At 50.6% G+C, this 15510-nt stretch overlaps 1 protein-coding gene across 3 annotated transcripts in view; it reads right to left on the bottom strand.

Annotated features, from left to right (window-relative positions):
- Positions 1-15510, bottom strand: part of LOC133347880 (CD166 antigen-like) — a 61155-nt gene that overhangs the window by 19500 nt on the left and 26145 nt on the right. For all 3 annotated transcript variants that reach the window (XM_061560599.1, XM_061560600.1, XM_061560598.1), the window contains 4 exons: positions 9088-9313; positions 4791-4855; positions 4590-4674; positions 1161-1352 (listed from right to left, as the gene is read on the bottom strand). In XM_061560599.1, coding sequence (XP_061416583.1) covers positions 1161-1352; positions 4590-4674; positions 4791-4855; positions 9088-9313 — 568 coding nt within the window. The remainder of the gene's footprint in view (positions 1-1160; positions 1353-4589; positions 4675-4790; positions 4856-9087; positions 9314-15510) is intronic.

Raw genomic sequence — 15510 nt, forward strand, 5'->3', positions numbered from 1 at the left:
GAGATGAGATGGTAGTGAGATCGGGGGCGCATGCAAATTAAAGATGGATATCAGAGTTTCAAAGCGTGTATGTATGTTGAACTTATTTCGCACCGTACGTAGCCAACCATGCTAATCATAGGATTGTAGGAAGTCAAATACACAAGTCTTTGTCCAACAGCAAATTCAGAATGGCTGATCAACATTCGCCCGATGTTAAACAAGGATGCCCTGAATTATGTGTCGTAACAATTTACATGCGAAGGGAGATTTTATTCATAAGCTAGTGATAAGGTTATTTGCCTGCCGAAAGGTTGCGTTGAACTGAGTAAACTTACACGCAAGTGTTGCCCGTGATTAGAAAGCAGCAATAGAGAAAGTCGAATTGTATGGCACGACTTTCTGGATCGTTCGTGGTACACGTTGCAAAAAAAACAACCACAGTGGCGGCTCGCCGTAGCATTTTGCCCGCCAGCTGTTAAAAATGAATACCGGTAAATGTTTAGTGACAAAGCGCAAAGTATGCTGCTCGACTGGTCACAACACTGCCAACACACCCACCACCAACACACTCACCACCAACACAACCACGAACAACACACCCACCACCAACACAACCACGAACAACACACTCACCACCAACACAACCACGAACAACACACCCACTACCAACACACCTACCACCAACACACCCACCACCAACACACCCACCACCAACACACCCACGAACAACACACCCACCACCAACACACCCACGAACAACACACCCACCAACACAACCACGAACAACACACCCACCACCAACACAACCACGAACAACACACCCACCACCAACACACCCACCACCAACACACCCAGCACCAACACACCCACCACCAACACAACCACCACCAACACACCCACCACCAACACACCCACCACCAACACACCCACGAACAACACACCCACCACCAACACAACCACCACCAACACACCCACCACCAACACAACCACGAAGAAACACACCCACCACCAACACAACCACGAAGAAACACACCCACCACCAACACACCCACCACCAACACAACCACGAAGAAACACACCCACCACCAACACAACCACGAAGAAACACACCCACCACCAACACACCCACCACCAACACAACCACGAAGAAACACACCCACCACCGACAACGGACTCACAGTGCACCGTGACGTTGACGGCGGCGGACTTGAGAAGCTTTTGCTGCGGGGGCATTCCGGGGCCTTTGCCCGGCGCCCAGTGAAGGAGCTCGCAGTAGTAGAGCGAGTCACGGTCGGCCCTGGAAGGTCTCGAGCGTAACTTTGAGGTGACGGAGAAGAGGCCGTCCGGCTGCACGGCCGACTCGGTCTCGGCTGCGGGAAAGGTCGCAAGGTCGGAGAGAAGGAGGACTTTTGTCAACATCAAAACTATTTAAAAGATATATTTTATTTAACCAGGTAAGGCCCACTGAGCTGTATAGCTCTTTTTTCAGAAGAGACATGGCTACCACAAATGATAGCTGAACGAAGTGGGATATCGCGTGGAAATTTATAGCAGCCAAATACTCAAAATTCGTGATGTTGATTCTAAACGTGGAGCGTAGAACTGGAGGATCTGGATAAAAATCCACACCACCACAGGGAGAGAGACATGCAAACTCCGAATATACAGCAGGGGTCAGGGTCGAGATCGAATTCATGACCTCCTGTATACCAGGTGAAGTAGTTATCATCCCACCATGGTGACGATGGTCGCAAAGTTTTTTCCGGAGACATTCATACAGATTTGAATATCCGCGCCAGCTTGGACGCCATCCGTGCAGAAGCGGCAGGTGCTTCATTATCCCACAGCAGAAGGCAGATTAATCTACCAGCTGAGGGTGCCCTAAGTGTAGGCTTTGCAAGAATTCCAGTCATTATTTTAATACGTATGTCACTTTATTTCCAGGTATTCTTTATGTATCTGTCTTTTTTGAGGCTCTAAAAGTATTCACGCGTTCGACCGTAGCCCCTTAAATACAAATTGTTATTTTTCTAAATGTGTCTATGGTGAAAGGAATTACTCGATGGTAAATCCCTCTGTTCTATACATGAACATGTACGTATGGTGATATATTTTTTTAACCATTTTTAATTGCTATATGTGAAGCGTAAACAACTTCGGTTGACCGAAAAATAGGGATGAAACAACGATTAAACTTTGCCTGTGCAGACAATCCTTTCAAAGAGCGACACCTGTTTAGTTCTTTGAACGGTGCGGCGTCTTTATACAACCGCCAACATGACACGCGGATTCTTGGCAAAACACTCACAATTATGGCTTTAATAGAATATATATATGCGCTCAAAAGTCATTTGGGCCGATTCTGCTTGGTAAAAAGGACGCAGCACGCGTCAATGTTAAGTGCCTGACATTGTGCGCACGCAGCTACGCTGTGTTCAGGGATTAAACACGAGCTGTCAGTTTCATGGAGAATGACAAAAAAAAACCCCGGTGACATCCTCTGTTCTGTTCACTCCACATGTCGGCGACATCTGCAGCGAGTCACATGCAGCTGTGTGCACTCAGAGGCATCAATTAGCGCCGACACTTAAGCCCTCCGCGGAATTTAATCATACAAATTACGATAGATGACAGATTGATATGCTTTATTTAAAATCAGGTGGGAGCCACAATGAGGCTAAAAGACACTTTTACGAAAGGAGACTCCGGTTACAAATGAAATATTACGCATTACGCGTGACCATTACTTTACGAATTACAATTAAATTTGGACTTAGTACAAATGTAGTGGCATAGAATAGTAATGTAGCAGCATAGCCCTGACTGCTGGCAGGGAAGGGGGTCTGTGGCTTACAACAGCCCTGACGTCAGCAGGCCACGTGATACACCAGAGGGAGATCTCGGGGGGAAAGGTCACAGAAGGGGCACACAAAGAACCGCTGGTAGGTTCTAGAAAGGGGGCGTGGCCGGGGGTGGAGCCAGGCCATGCTGACAGGATATAAGAGGGGCCCCTGGAGGGGACCTCGAGGCTGTCGTATGGAGTGGGATCCCCGCCGTGCTACTGAAGCCTTCACCATTCTTCTCGTCGTCTTCACCATCTCGGGGCGTCACCAGCCAGGCGGCCTACCAACTGTCCTGGCTGAGTAATGTCGCTGACCATATACGGACTTGTTATGAAAGTGGAGATCCTAATCAACCAGATCGTAATCAACCAGGCTATGCGGTAACTGTGTGTTAGCCGACTCTCTGTGTTGCATTACATTACATTTCCAAAAGATTTGTTAGATTTTGTTTTCTCAAACTATTTCTCTCTCTAAAATTGACCAGGCTCTCATAGGGCCATTCCATCTTCTTTCCCTCGGTCGCTTCGGGGTGGATTCATTGACATGCTGATTTCTCCGCTCCAGCAGCTGCCCCAGCAGACCCACCTCTCTCTCTCTGCCCCCCTACTTCTCTTTCTCTATTTAAGGCCTCGACACAGAGGCATTGGGTCTCTGTGTGTCTATGTTGTGTGTCTCTCTCTGTGTGTCAGCGTTGTGTCTCTCTGCTTGTGTGTCTGTCTGTGTGTCTCCGTGTCTGTGTTTTGTCTCTCTCTCAAATTTAGTTGCACCTGATGACGGTTGCTTGTGTTGCAATCGAAACGTCGTACTCTATTATTTAATTGATTTTCTTTCTACGTGACTTTACCGAAAGAACCAAAGAGTTATTATAAACGTGTTAACCCCCATGGTGCTTATTAATAAGAAATGCCTCCAACTCTTAGTGTCCCCGAGTTCGTCACTACACAAATACTAACACTGCGCGGAGCAGTGGCATGGGTAGCACACTGCGCGATGGACCATGTGACCCGAGTTAGATTTAGCCATGGCTAACTTCAGTGGCAAGTGTTATCAGAGCAGCTTCGAGCCCTCACCCCGATCTCATCTTCATAAACGTGTCAAACAAAAACTGCCATGACCGGTCCCGCATGAGCAGGCCTATGTTTCAATATTTTAATAATGACAAGCAATATAATAACCACAATGTATTTGTTTACGTAACAACTGACGTGGCTGCATAGGTGTGCGTCACTTTTGCGGGGAGTGGGTCGGTGCACTGCGCTACAAAGTTCGATTCCCGCTCACGACTAATAACAGTGATGAACATCTTAACCGGTCCTGGGCCCCCTTGGGGCGACTCAGCCTACCTGGTGCAGCGTGCAGTAAACATCGTCACTGGGGAGACAAAGGAGACTGGGCGTGGTACTGGCCAACACACCCATCGTGTGCCATTCTGGCTAGAAAATGTGCTCACTAACAGCACTATATGGTGGATCCTTTGTCATTATTAGTGTTGGTGGAGGTTGAAGGAGGTGGGGGGCTGGCGAATTCTGCATGTGCGACTCCATTTGGCTGCCACGCACGAACAAACAAAGACAAAGATCCCCCATGTAGCCCTGACACACTCGTTAGGGTAAGTGCTCAGTGAGCACCTACGAAGGCCGGCAGGACACACGTAGGTGCACGAGGGGGTGGGTGACCAACACCATGCCCGGCCGCCTTTGTCTCTCCAGCGGTGATGTTTACACACCGCACCAGATTCGTAGTGCAGCACGCTAACCACCCCACCTGCAGATTTATCCATCTTCTCTACATCTTTGTACCACACGATGACAGGCTCCGGGAACGCGTTGCTCGATGTGCAGGTGGCAATCTGTAAATCAAAAGAGCGGGAGGGCCATGATGTACGGGGTGAGAAACTGGCCCGATCCAAGACAACGTGGTGCCATTTTTAAAAAAAAATGTTTTTTGTTTTTCTACGGTAAGTACCTGCTCAAGCGTGTTGGCAAGAATGGGAAGGCTGTTTGCTGTTATTTTCGGAAGTGTCGGTTTACCTGTAACAACACAAATATATATAAAGGTTTGAGACGCAGACCCAGCCTGGATTTAATTGGCACCACTGTTAACTCAAGCCACTGGGAGCACGTCGCTCCCACTTCCGTACGTGCCTTCCTTCGATTATCACGGTTGGCTACGTACGGTGCGAAAGATGCTCACCGTGCATACATGCAACATACATTTATCATCTTCATACAGGTGCGCTGCATTGCACAGATACATTCCTGCGGTTGCTTTCATCAGCATTATTATAATCATCGTCATCAACATTGTCATCAATGGCATTGGCATTAGCATCATTGTTCACGCTTTGAAAAAAGGCAAGACGGATGACATTAACAGAATGTGAGAACCCCGAGTTCTGAAGTTGCCAGCCCAACGCTCCCAAGCTCCAGCGCGGCTGTCATCAGACACCGAACAGAAGCAGCCATTCATGAAGCAGGGGCGACCACGTGGCTTTGTGCACCGCACGCCAATCTCTAAACTTGCCCCAATGCACGACCTGGGGAGGAATCGTCTGAGTGTCCATGGGGGGCGGTGGAGGGTGGAGGCCGTCATGCATCCCACCCCGAGTCCATGGAGCACGGACGGGGAAGGGAGGGCGATGCACGGGACGGACGGTGACGGCAGGGGCCGTTTATAGAAGCCAGTCTGCCACATTTGTGATGCCGCGCAAAATGTTGGCCAACGTGCCGACCGCAAATGTTAGTTTGAGAGCAGCTGTCCTCTGTGCGTCTCTGGTCCCAGTCGGGTATTGTCGGGGGTTTGACCTTCCCATAATAAACTGTCAGCGGCGTGTCCAAGAGCCTCTGGAGCCTCGCTGCACTCTGCCCTTACTTTTAAAGCTCATATTAGCACAATTCTTAGGTCAGCTTATTTCCATTTGTGTCACGATGCTAGAGTATCAAAGTCACTCAGATCGCCCCTGCCGTATTACACCACCTCTCACACTGTCTGGCCTCGTCTGGGCTGGACCTCCGCAATTTGTCATTTGCTGTCTGTAACAAAAACTGTCTCTAAACAAAAACTGATGAGACCCCTTCCAGTTTAGTGGATAATTCGGCTCCTAAAACAAAGTATTAAGTAACAATCATTGTGAACACGTGTGGCTCTTTTCCCCCGAGATGTACCCTGGTCGCCTGCTGCCCTTCACGGGAGTTTAAAGCAGGTGGCTAACTCACTGCACGTGGTCGCCCTGACTGCACGTCCACGTGCACCCCCCATCGCAGCTGCACATCACTGCCAGCGCGCTCAGGTGCAGTGGCGGCCATGGACGGGGTCCCAGTCAGGTGCCATGGGGGTCGCCACCGTGGGCGCTGAGCCCTCGCCACCGCGGTGCCGGCGTTAAGGCGGCAATCCGCCCGAGCATGTCGCTGCATCGACGGGCTTGGATCCATTCAAGGACAGACTCGATACTGACATTTTTTTATGGGCTTTAAGCAATGTCCCATGGTACATTGCACGTGCAAACATACACCTATTCAATGTTTTTTGTTGTTGTTGTTAGATTGTATTTATTTGTATGTATAGTTATACACTAATATGCCGTTGGTGTGTTCAGAAAGTTTTGGGCATTTGGTTCACGTCTCAAGAAATATGTGAATCATGAAGGGATGATGACGACGACGATGATGATGACGACGATCAAACCTGTGCTGGGTCGGTGTCGTGTCGGTTCTCGACCCATCTTGTGCACAGTTGGCAACGTATAGTGCGACAAAAATTCAACATACATACTGTCCTCTAAACCCCCCCCCCCCTTCCCGTTATACAATCACTATTATCATCAAATCTGCAGTCACCTGCACTGCCTCTCCCGTCCGTGCCACCCCAACCCTAAACGCCCGGCTCGCCACGGGACGTGTCTCAACGCGCTCGCCCCACATTCCCCCCCGCCCCGGGGTATCGACCGAGCACGACGCCGAGACTCGCGAAACGCGCGCACCGCCGGCATTCGACTCTGATTCGCCACACACGAAGACAAATACAAAGATCCCCCGTATAGCCTTAACAGACTGTAGGGGCAAGTGCTGTTAGCGAGCACCTATAAAGGCCGGCGCGGCACACGAGAGGGTGGGGGTAGCCAGAACCACGCCCGGCCGCTTCAGTCTCCCCTAGTGGCGATATTTACACACCGCACCGGGTGCTCATTTGAGGCTGAGTCGACCTAAGGGAGGCCCAGGACCGGTTCAAATAATCGCCACCGGTGGTGGCCGCGAGCGGGACTGGAACCCGGGTCGCCAGGTTCGCAGCACAGCGCAGCGCGCTAACCGCTCCGCCACCGCTCCCCGTCGGTCCGTACGCAGGCGCACGCCATCGGCATTCTACTGCCGACGGGTTGGCGGGCCCACGGCTCTGATTCGCCACACACGGACACACGGACAAACACGCGCTCTCGTGCGCGCGTCTCCCTGGGCTCCTGTCAGCGTTGGGACAGATCAAGCCTGCGCGCGCCCTGGGGACATCCGAAATGAGGAGGGCGTGTGGAGGAGGCAGGGTGTCGTGGCCCTCTCAATCAGTTGGCACCGATTTTAAAATCGCAGCCGGTAGGTCTTGCCGCATCCTTCTGGTGACAAAAAAATAATTTCCCTCCATTTCACAACGAGGCGAGCTGTTTATACTTCTCACTGTGCCCAGAGTAACGATATCAATCATGTACGTTTCGCTTGACATTTTAGCGCTTGCATTTTTTATAACGTCATATTTGTTGTCACTCCCTCGTCGACGTATGTAGTGAGACAGAAACACAACGTTAAACCTGTTAAACATTCATTCCATGAAGTTAAAGTGAATGTAATTTTGCAAAAACAAGGTCTCACTACGAGCCAACATTTTCCAGCATCTGACTCTCGTGATGTTGTATACAGTCATGAGCCCCTTTATCCTGTTAGATAAAACAATATATATTGGTTTAACCATCATGCCGCGTCGTGGCGGATCACGCTGTACGCGATGGCTCACAGTCTAAGAAATCCTATAGGGAAGTGACACGGCCTCGCGTGTGGCTCGCCGCTTGTGACAGAGGTTCGAATCCATCGGGCCGCCCTGATTATTACCGCGGTGTGTAATAAGCAGAACGGTACGACTACGCGCCGTCTGCTTCACGGTGCACGTCAATGATCCCCTGACTTCATTCGCAAGAGAAGGCCACTGTGTTCAGGCCTTCGGGGTCCACATCCGCTAACTTGGAATAATGCGTAGCAATCATCACCCTCCCAGGTCACTTTAAACGAAATAAAGTTTAACTTTATTGGCACAGCCGCTCATACTTTTTTGAAGCCAATTTTCTCTATTAAATTAGCAATTAATGAATCATTAAAAATAAGTTTGTGCTATTACTCTTTTCAAATTTGGGATTAACTATCACACGAAAAAGGCCTTAAAGTGTACAGTAACATCAAACAGCCTCCCACTTTAATGTGGTTACGCGGGCACAATACGTGGCACTAAATCAAAGGATTGCGCATCCTTGTCAAAACGGGCGACGCCTCGACACGCATTGGCTATTTGCTCAAACGCTGGTGATGAACCATGGGCAGAGAGATAACAGTACCTGCAACAAACACGCTCGATTGGGATTGTTCGGCAGCAAAGCCGCCCCCACGACTGCGAAAACTTGGCAGAGCCCTCCAATTCTTGTCTTGCGAGCGATCGTAGCGAAACGTTGTTCAGGAGCGAAATATGTCCCACCTCTCTGACTTATATGAAGCCTCTTAACTCCAGCATCTCTCCCACTTCAGTAAAAAAATGTCTTGCTGTGGTTGTCACACCTGATGACGATTGCTTGTGTTGCAATCGAAACGTCGTGATTGATTTACTTCTATTTTCATTTTATTTTTATTATTTTTCTATTTTTATTTTTTTCACCTACGTGGCTTTACCGAAAGAACCAAAGAGTACGAAATATCCATGTTGACATTTGCTCGCCACAAAGAGAGCTTCGGGAGAGAGTTCGTGTAGTTTTGTTATGCCTCCATTAATGGAGCGCAGGCCACAGTGGTTTACCAAAGTTTAGATTTGCACGGCCACCATCGCACTGACAAAGTGCCGCTGCACGGTAAGCGCTTTGCTGGATCAGACCAAACAGAAATACGAAAAATAAATCGCTCGGATGATTTTAACTTGTCAGGCTGCACTGCATCGCGGAACTGCTGCGAGACGCGCAAAACGCGACTCAATGCCATAGATGGGGGAGAGGCCCGCGAACGCGGGGGCGGCGCTGACTCACCGAAGACGTTGACCGTGGTGTGGGCCTCGTTGGTGCCGTGCGGGCTCACGACCTCGCACGTGAACGTGCGAGCGTCCTCCAGGCGCGCCTGGCGAACGGTCAGCGTGAGGTCGGCGGACACGTCCACGCGCCCGTAGTAGTGGACGTTGTTATCGTGGTAGATGGTGCTGCCATGTTTATATAGAATACGTTGAGGGCTGGTCCGTCCGTCCGTGCCCTTTTCTTCCTGACAGCGGGAGAGAGAGAGAGCGGCGGCAGCAGCAGCAGAGGGCCGATCGGACAAGGCGGGTCACGCGGTCACCACCCCGACAACACTCGGTATTCACGGTCGGTCTCCCATCCAGAGATCAACCAGGCTCGTCGCCACTTAGCTGTCGGGATCCGACGTGATCGGGTGCACTCGGGGTGATTTGGTGACGCTAAAAGTATGAGCGGAATTTTTTTTTGGAGGGGGAAAAGGACAATGGGGTTTTCTTTTTTTAAACCGTGTATACTTGCGATAATTATTTTGAACGACTGTCCTACGATGATATGTTTTTCTTATCATTCTGAGAAGAAGAAGAAATAAACCTCAAACCAGGTATTCAATTAGACTCAAAGCAACAGTGTATTTCATTGTTGTTGTTGTTATAATGAACTCGCAGTGTCTTGCGAACTGCGATAATATTGAACAGTCGAAGGCGCTGCAAGAGGAAGAAACAAGCTCGACTCACATGCCGGGAGACGGTCACCTCGACCGTACGAGTCAAACTCTAAGTAATTGTCCTGAGCGACCGCGTGTTTGCTTAATTTGACGGACCACGGGAGCTTTGTGGAGACGGTGTCTGTGAAGCTCACGGGAGCGAAGTCAAAATATTACACCAGCAGTGACCAATGTCTTCTCGCTGATTATAAAGAAAAGCCAATGAGGCAAGCGGTTGGGCGGTGGTTTAACGTATGTATGTTTAACTTCTTTAGCACCGTACATAGCTAACCGTGCTAATCAGAGGTGCGGGGGAAGGACATCAAGCTGAACACAAAAAGCAGTTTTAAAGAAATGACTTTTCAAACTGGATGATTTAAAAGTGCATCGCTCCCAGCAGCTTCCTAATATCGGAAGGAAAGCGTTCCAGACGGCCGCAGAAGCGCATATGAAAGCGCGCGATGCAGTGACCGTCCTTGTTAGAAGACTAGCTAGAAGCCGCTGCTGCGTAGATGACCGGAAATTGCGTGATGATTGGATGAGAAGGTGCAGAACCACGGAGGTTCAGTGAACCAATGGGGGGGGGGGGGGGGGGGGGGAAGGAGCAAGAGGAAGAGTTCGCATCCTGGCATCGGGCAACAACGCCAACACGAGGTCGACGCTGCTCCGCAGAATGTTCAGTCGTGGCATTTGCAGGAGGACACATCCCCGGAGTGCTGGAGTTAGATGAGATGGAGCCAAATAAAACGGGCGGCAAATTTCACGTCCAGCGATATGGAACGCCAAAAAAAACTGCACTCATTTCAGAAACATTTACACTTGTATATACGGTGATTACAGTCGAAACGATATCTAAGGGTTTTCATTTTCTTTCCATTTAGATCCAGAGAGACTCTTTATTTCAGCTATGTGCCATCGCATTTTAGTTTCAATTTTATGCTTCGCTTGCTCACTTTACTTATGCGATATATTTTGCTGGGACCCGGCGATCAGCGCTTAATCAAGTATAGGGGGCCCATTTGATTGCATGTTTGCACAACACAGGCGCAAGGTTGTTTTTTTATGAAATATTTTTTGTTGTATAATGGAATGTCTGCTTTGAGGTGTTTTTCAAATGAAAGCTGGAATTGAAAAAAAGAATCTCATTTAATAGGATAGTCAGCTGAGACAATAATTTCACCATCCCCTTCTGTATTTGGCGTACATTTGGGTTCGTCCAATAATGCCATTTCTGGCTTGGTACCTGCAATTAAACCGTACACAATCATTTCATATTAAACTGTAAAGTATTAGCTTTGTGCACAAAATTAATGAAGCTATGGCTCATGACACAATGCATGACTACTTCAAGAGCCCAAAGGAGGCTCTGCGGAATTTTCATTTTCTTTCTTTTATGTGCTCGGCCATTTATAGGCATTTTGATTACATATTCGGTATATGACACGTGCAGTTCAGGCAACGTCTCGGGCTGGTTTCGGTGGCTCGCCATCGATCATAGGCGGTCACCACATCGCGCGCTTTCAGATGAGCTTCTGCAGCCGTCTGGAACGCTCTTCCTTCCGATATTAGGAAGCCACTGGAGCTATGCACTCTTAAATCTAGATTGAAAACTCATTTCTTTAGAACTGCTTTTTGTGTTCAGTTTGTTGTCCTTCTCCCGCACCTCCGATTAGCACGGTTGGCTTCGTACGGTGCGAAAGAAGTTCGACATACATACCAGAGGTCGCAACCGGGTACCCGATACCCGTACCCTACTCGATACCCGGCTACCCGTTTGCAACCCTGGTGCGGCCGGGTACGGGTAGACCGTGAGTCACTGGTGAGTAACTGTTTGTCACTCATTTCCCAACGTCTTGTCTCTTCTCACAATTCAAGTTCCTAGAATCAACCCACCCGTGCCTGCAACATGGCTTCATCCCAGAGGTCGCAATCAGGTACCCGATAACCGTACCCTACCCGTACCCGACCGGGTACGGGTAGGGTACGGGTATGGCCGGGTACGGGCACGGGTACCCATTTGCGACCCTGGTGCGGCCGGGTACAGGTACGAGTAAGGAATCAAAACCCGTTTGCGACCTCTGATACATACACACAGTCCGTGTCGTCATGAGCTCGTGGGATGGCCTGCAACTCCACGTATGGAGCCAGGTTGCGTGCGGTTCATGGCCCACTCAGGAGGCGCGTTCTCTCCTTCGACTGCCACTGACGTCGTTTCCAACCTCGTTGGTGTACGCTGCTTTTTTTCTGGAAGACTTTGCAGTTTTTTCCTGGATTTTTCTGTTTGCGCATAGTCACTTTAAGATGTTTTCTTGTTCACGTTTTTGTTTTTTGTTTGTTGCGGTTGCACCCAATTCAAGAGCCGAATGGCTCACAGGGCTATGCCAAATAAATGAAACTGAAACTGAGTATTCGCCACCAAACCTCACTGGCGACGTGGCCATGTCCAATGCCATTTAATTTTATTTTTTTCCAATGGGCCACGACTACAACGTGCATGTTCTCTGACCCACGTGCTCCTCTTTCTGTCTCTCGGTGTGATTCCAAGCACGAGTTTCTCTTCCACGCTTCTTTTGCTTTTGCATTTCTTCGAATTTTTTACTTGGTTTTGTTATTCCTGCAAATGAGACTGCCTCTTGAGTTCTCATCCGGTTAAACAAAATAAACCAAACTGCTCTGTATACTTGTCAGCTCGTGTTTAATTTTCGTTGTTGTCAATCTCTCTGACCCATTTTGTCATAGCAGGTGACATGCACTGCTAATGTTGCAATTCATAATAAAGTTTTGGTGTGTAAATAAAAATCACTGTACCTTGGTCTCGTCCATATCTTTATTTCATAACTTTAATCCCATTTCACTTTCCAGATTTTCACAAATACTGGATACAGTATATATATTGCTTTGTTCTGCGTGTCCCTGATAATTTACAGTTTTGGAAATGTCCGCTAAATTCTAGGCGTGCGTCAGTGTCAGGGTTGTCAGCCAAGAGACACATTCGCTTTCATTGTTTTCTGTCAGCTTTGATTCAATGCAATGTTCATAGAGATCCCAATGCCCAATCTGTTCGTCTGAATTCACCATTCAATATTTGTCCTGTACAGTGTATGTATTTGCACAAAAACGTATCAAATCGGAGCCGATTTTTTCGATTAAATCCACACCCACACATCAGAATTACGGCCACCAACTCAATCATTAACAGATGCGCTTTTAGTGAAATAAAGAATTACGTGTTAAGCTCTCCGCATTCCGACACGACCATCTGTCCGTTACACATCGCCCTAATTAAACGATTCCCAGCCCGAGACGCACTTAACCGCGAAACAATGTAATTATCGCAGCTGACCAATTACTCGGATGTCATGGTCCGCAGAAGAGCTGGCAAAACTGCCATTGCCGAAAACAATGCCAACCGGGTCGCGCATTTTAGCAACGAGTCGCATTGACCAATTCCACGCACATTGCTTATTGAGTTGCTAATGCAGTGCCTCGATGTGCCGCGCGTCACCCCCCCCCCCCCCCCCCGTGCGTATGTCTGGACACATCTCACGTGTCCTGCAAGGCGGTGTGTGCGTGTGTGCATGCGTGCCTAGGTGTGGGTGTGTGCGTGTGTGCATGCGTGCCTAGGTGTGGGTGTGTGCGTGTGTGCATGCGTGCCTAGGTGTGGGTGTGTGCGTGTGTGCATGCGTGCCTAGGTGTGGGTGCGTGCGTGTGTGCATGCGTGCCTAGGTGTGGGTGTGTGCGTGTGTGCATGCGTGCCTAGGTGTGGGTGTGTGCGTGTGTAGTGTGAGGGCAATGTAGTGTGGGGGAGCGGTTCATTTTCCGCTCACGGCCAACACCAGTGACGATGATCTGAAACGGTCCTGGGCCTCCCCTAGGTCGATTCAGCCTCAAATGAGTAGCTGATGCGATGTGTTAACATCGCCACTAGGCAGACAAATGCGGCCGGGCGTGGTGTTGGCCACCCACCCCCTCGTGTGCCGCAAACAGCACTTGCCCTAACAGTCTGTTTAGGCTATGCGGGGGATCTTGTCTTGTTGTGTGTGGGTGTGCGTGTGGAAGTGTGGGTGTGTGCGTGTCTGTGGGTGTGCGTGGGTTTGCAGCAGTGTCTGCTGCTACTGTGTGCTTTTCAGCGCTTTGACAGCCTTGATGAAAAGCGCTAAATACATGGAGTTATTATTAGTGCCCGCTCACAGCCAACAGTGACGAATATCTGAACGGGTTCTGGGCCTCTGCTAGGTTGACTCAGCCTTGAATGAGTAGCCGTTGCAGTGCGTAAACATCAGCACTGGGGAGACCGAGGCAAGCCAGGAGTGATGCTGGCTACACACTCCACACCGTGTGTTGTTGGTATTTACAGGTGGCTCACAGCACTTGCCCCAACAGTCTGTTAAGGCTATAGGGCAGTGGCTCTTAACCTGGGGTGCAAGCACCCCCTGGAGATGTGAGATGCTCTCCCTGGGGGTGTGAGATGCCCTCCCTGGGGGTGTGAGATGCCCTCCCTAGGGGTGAGAGATGCCCTCTCTGGTGGTGAGAGATGCCCAGTCTGGGGGTGTGAGATGCCCTGTCTGGGGGTGTGAGATGCCCTGTCTGGGGGTGAGAGATGCCCTCCCTGGGGGTGTGAGATGCCCTGTCTGGGGGTGAGAGATGCCCTCTCTGGGGGTGAGAGATGCCCTCTCTGGGGGTGTGAGATGCCCTCCCTGGGGGTGTGAGATGCCCTCCCTGGGGGTGTGAGATGCCCTGTCTGGGGGTGTGAGATGCCCTGTCTCGGGGTGTGAGATGCCCTGTCTGGGGGTGAGAGATGCCCTCCCTGGAGGTGTGAGATGCCCTCTCTGGGGGTGTGAGATGCCCTGTCTGGGGGTGTGAGATGCCCTGTCTGGGGGTGTGAGATGCCCTCTCTGGGGGTGTGAGATGCCCTCCCTGGGGGTGTGAGATGCCCTCTCTGGGGGTGTGAGATGCCCTGTCTGGGGAATGTGAGATGCCCTGTCTGGGGGTGTGAGATGCCCTCTCTGGGGGTGTGAGATGCCCTCCCTGGGGGTGTGAGATGCCCTCTCTGGGGGTGTCAGATGCCCTCTCTGGGGGTGTGAGATGCCCTGTCTGGGGGTGTAAGATGCCCTGTCTGGGGGTGTGAGATGCCCTGTCTGGGGGTGAGAGATGCCCTGTCTGGGGGTGTGAGATGCCCTCTCTGGGGGTGTCAGATGCCCTCTCTGGGGGTGTGAGATGCCCTGTCTGGGGGTGTGAGATGCCCTGTCTGGGGGTGTGAGATGCCCTCCCTGGGGGTGTGAGATGCCCTGTCTGGGGGTGTGAGATGCCCTCTCTGGGAGCGTGAGATGCCCTGTCTGGGGGTGTGAGATGCCCTGTCTGGGGGTGAGAGATGTCCTGTCTGGGGGTGTGAGATGCCCTCCCTGGGGGTGTGAGATGCCCTCCCTGGGGGTGTGAGATGGCCTATCTGGGGGTGAGAGATGTCCTGTCTGGGGGTGAGAGATGCCCTCCCTGGGGGTGTGAGATGCCCTATCTGGGGGTGAGAGATGTCCTGTCTGGGAGTGTGAGATGCCCTATCTGGGGGTGTGAGATGCCCTCCCTGGGGGTGTGAGATGCCCTCCCTGGGGGTGAGAGATGCCCTATCTGGGGGTGAGAGATGTCCTGTCTGCGGGTGAGAGATGCCCTGGCTGGGGGTGTGAGATGCCCTCTCTGGGGGTGAGAGATGTCCTGTCTGCGGGTGAGAGATGCCCTCCCTGGGGGTG

The sequence above is a fragment of the Lethenteron reissneri genome, chromosome 26 (assembly GCF_015708825.2).
Source record: "Lethenteron reissneri isolate LAM-NWPU_2019-01 chromosome 26, ASM1570882v1, whole genome shotgun sequence".
NCBI classification, from domain to species: Eukaryota; Metazoa; Chordata; class Hyperoartia; order Petromyzontiformes; family Petromyzontidae; genus Lethenteron; species Lethenteron reissneri.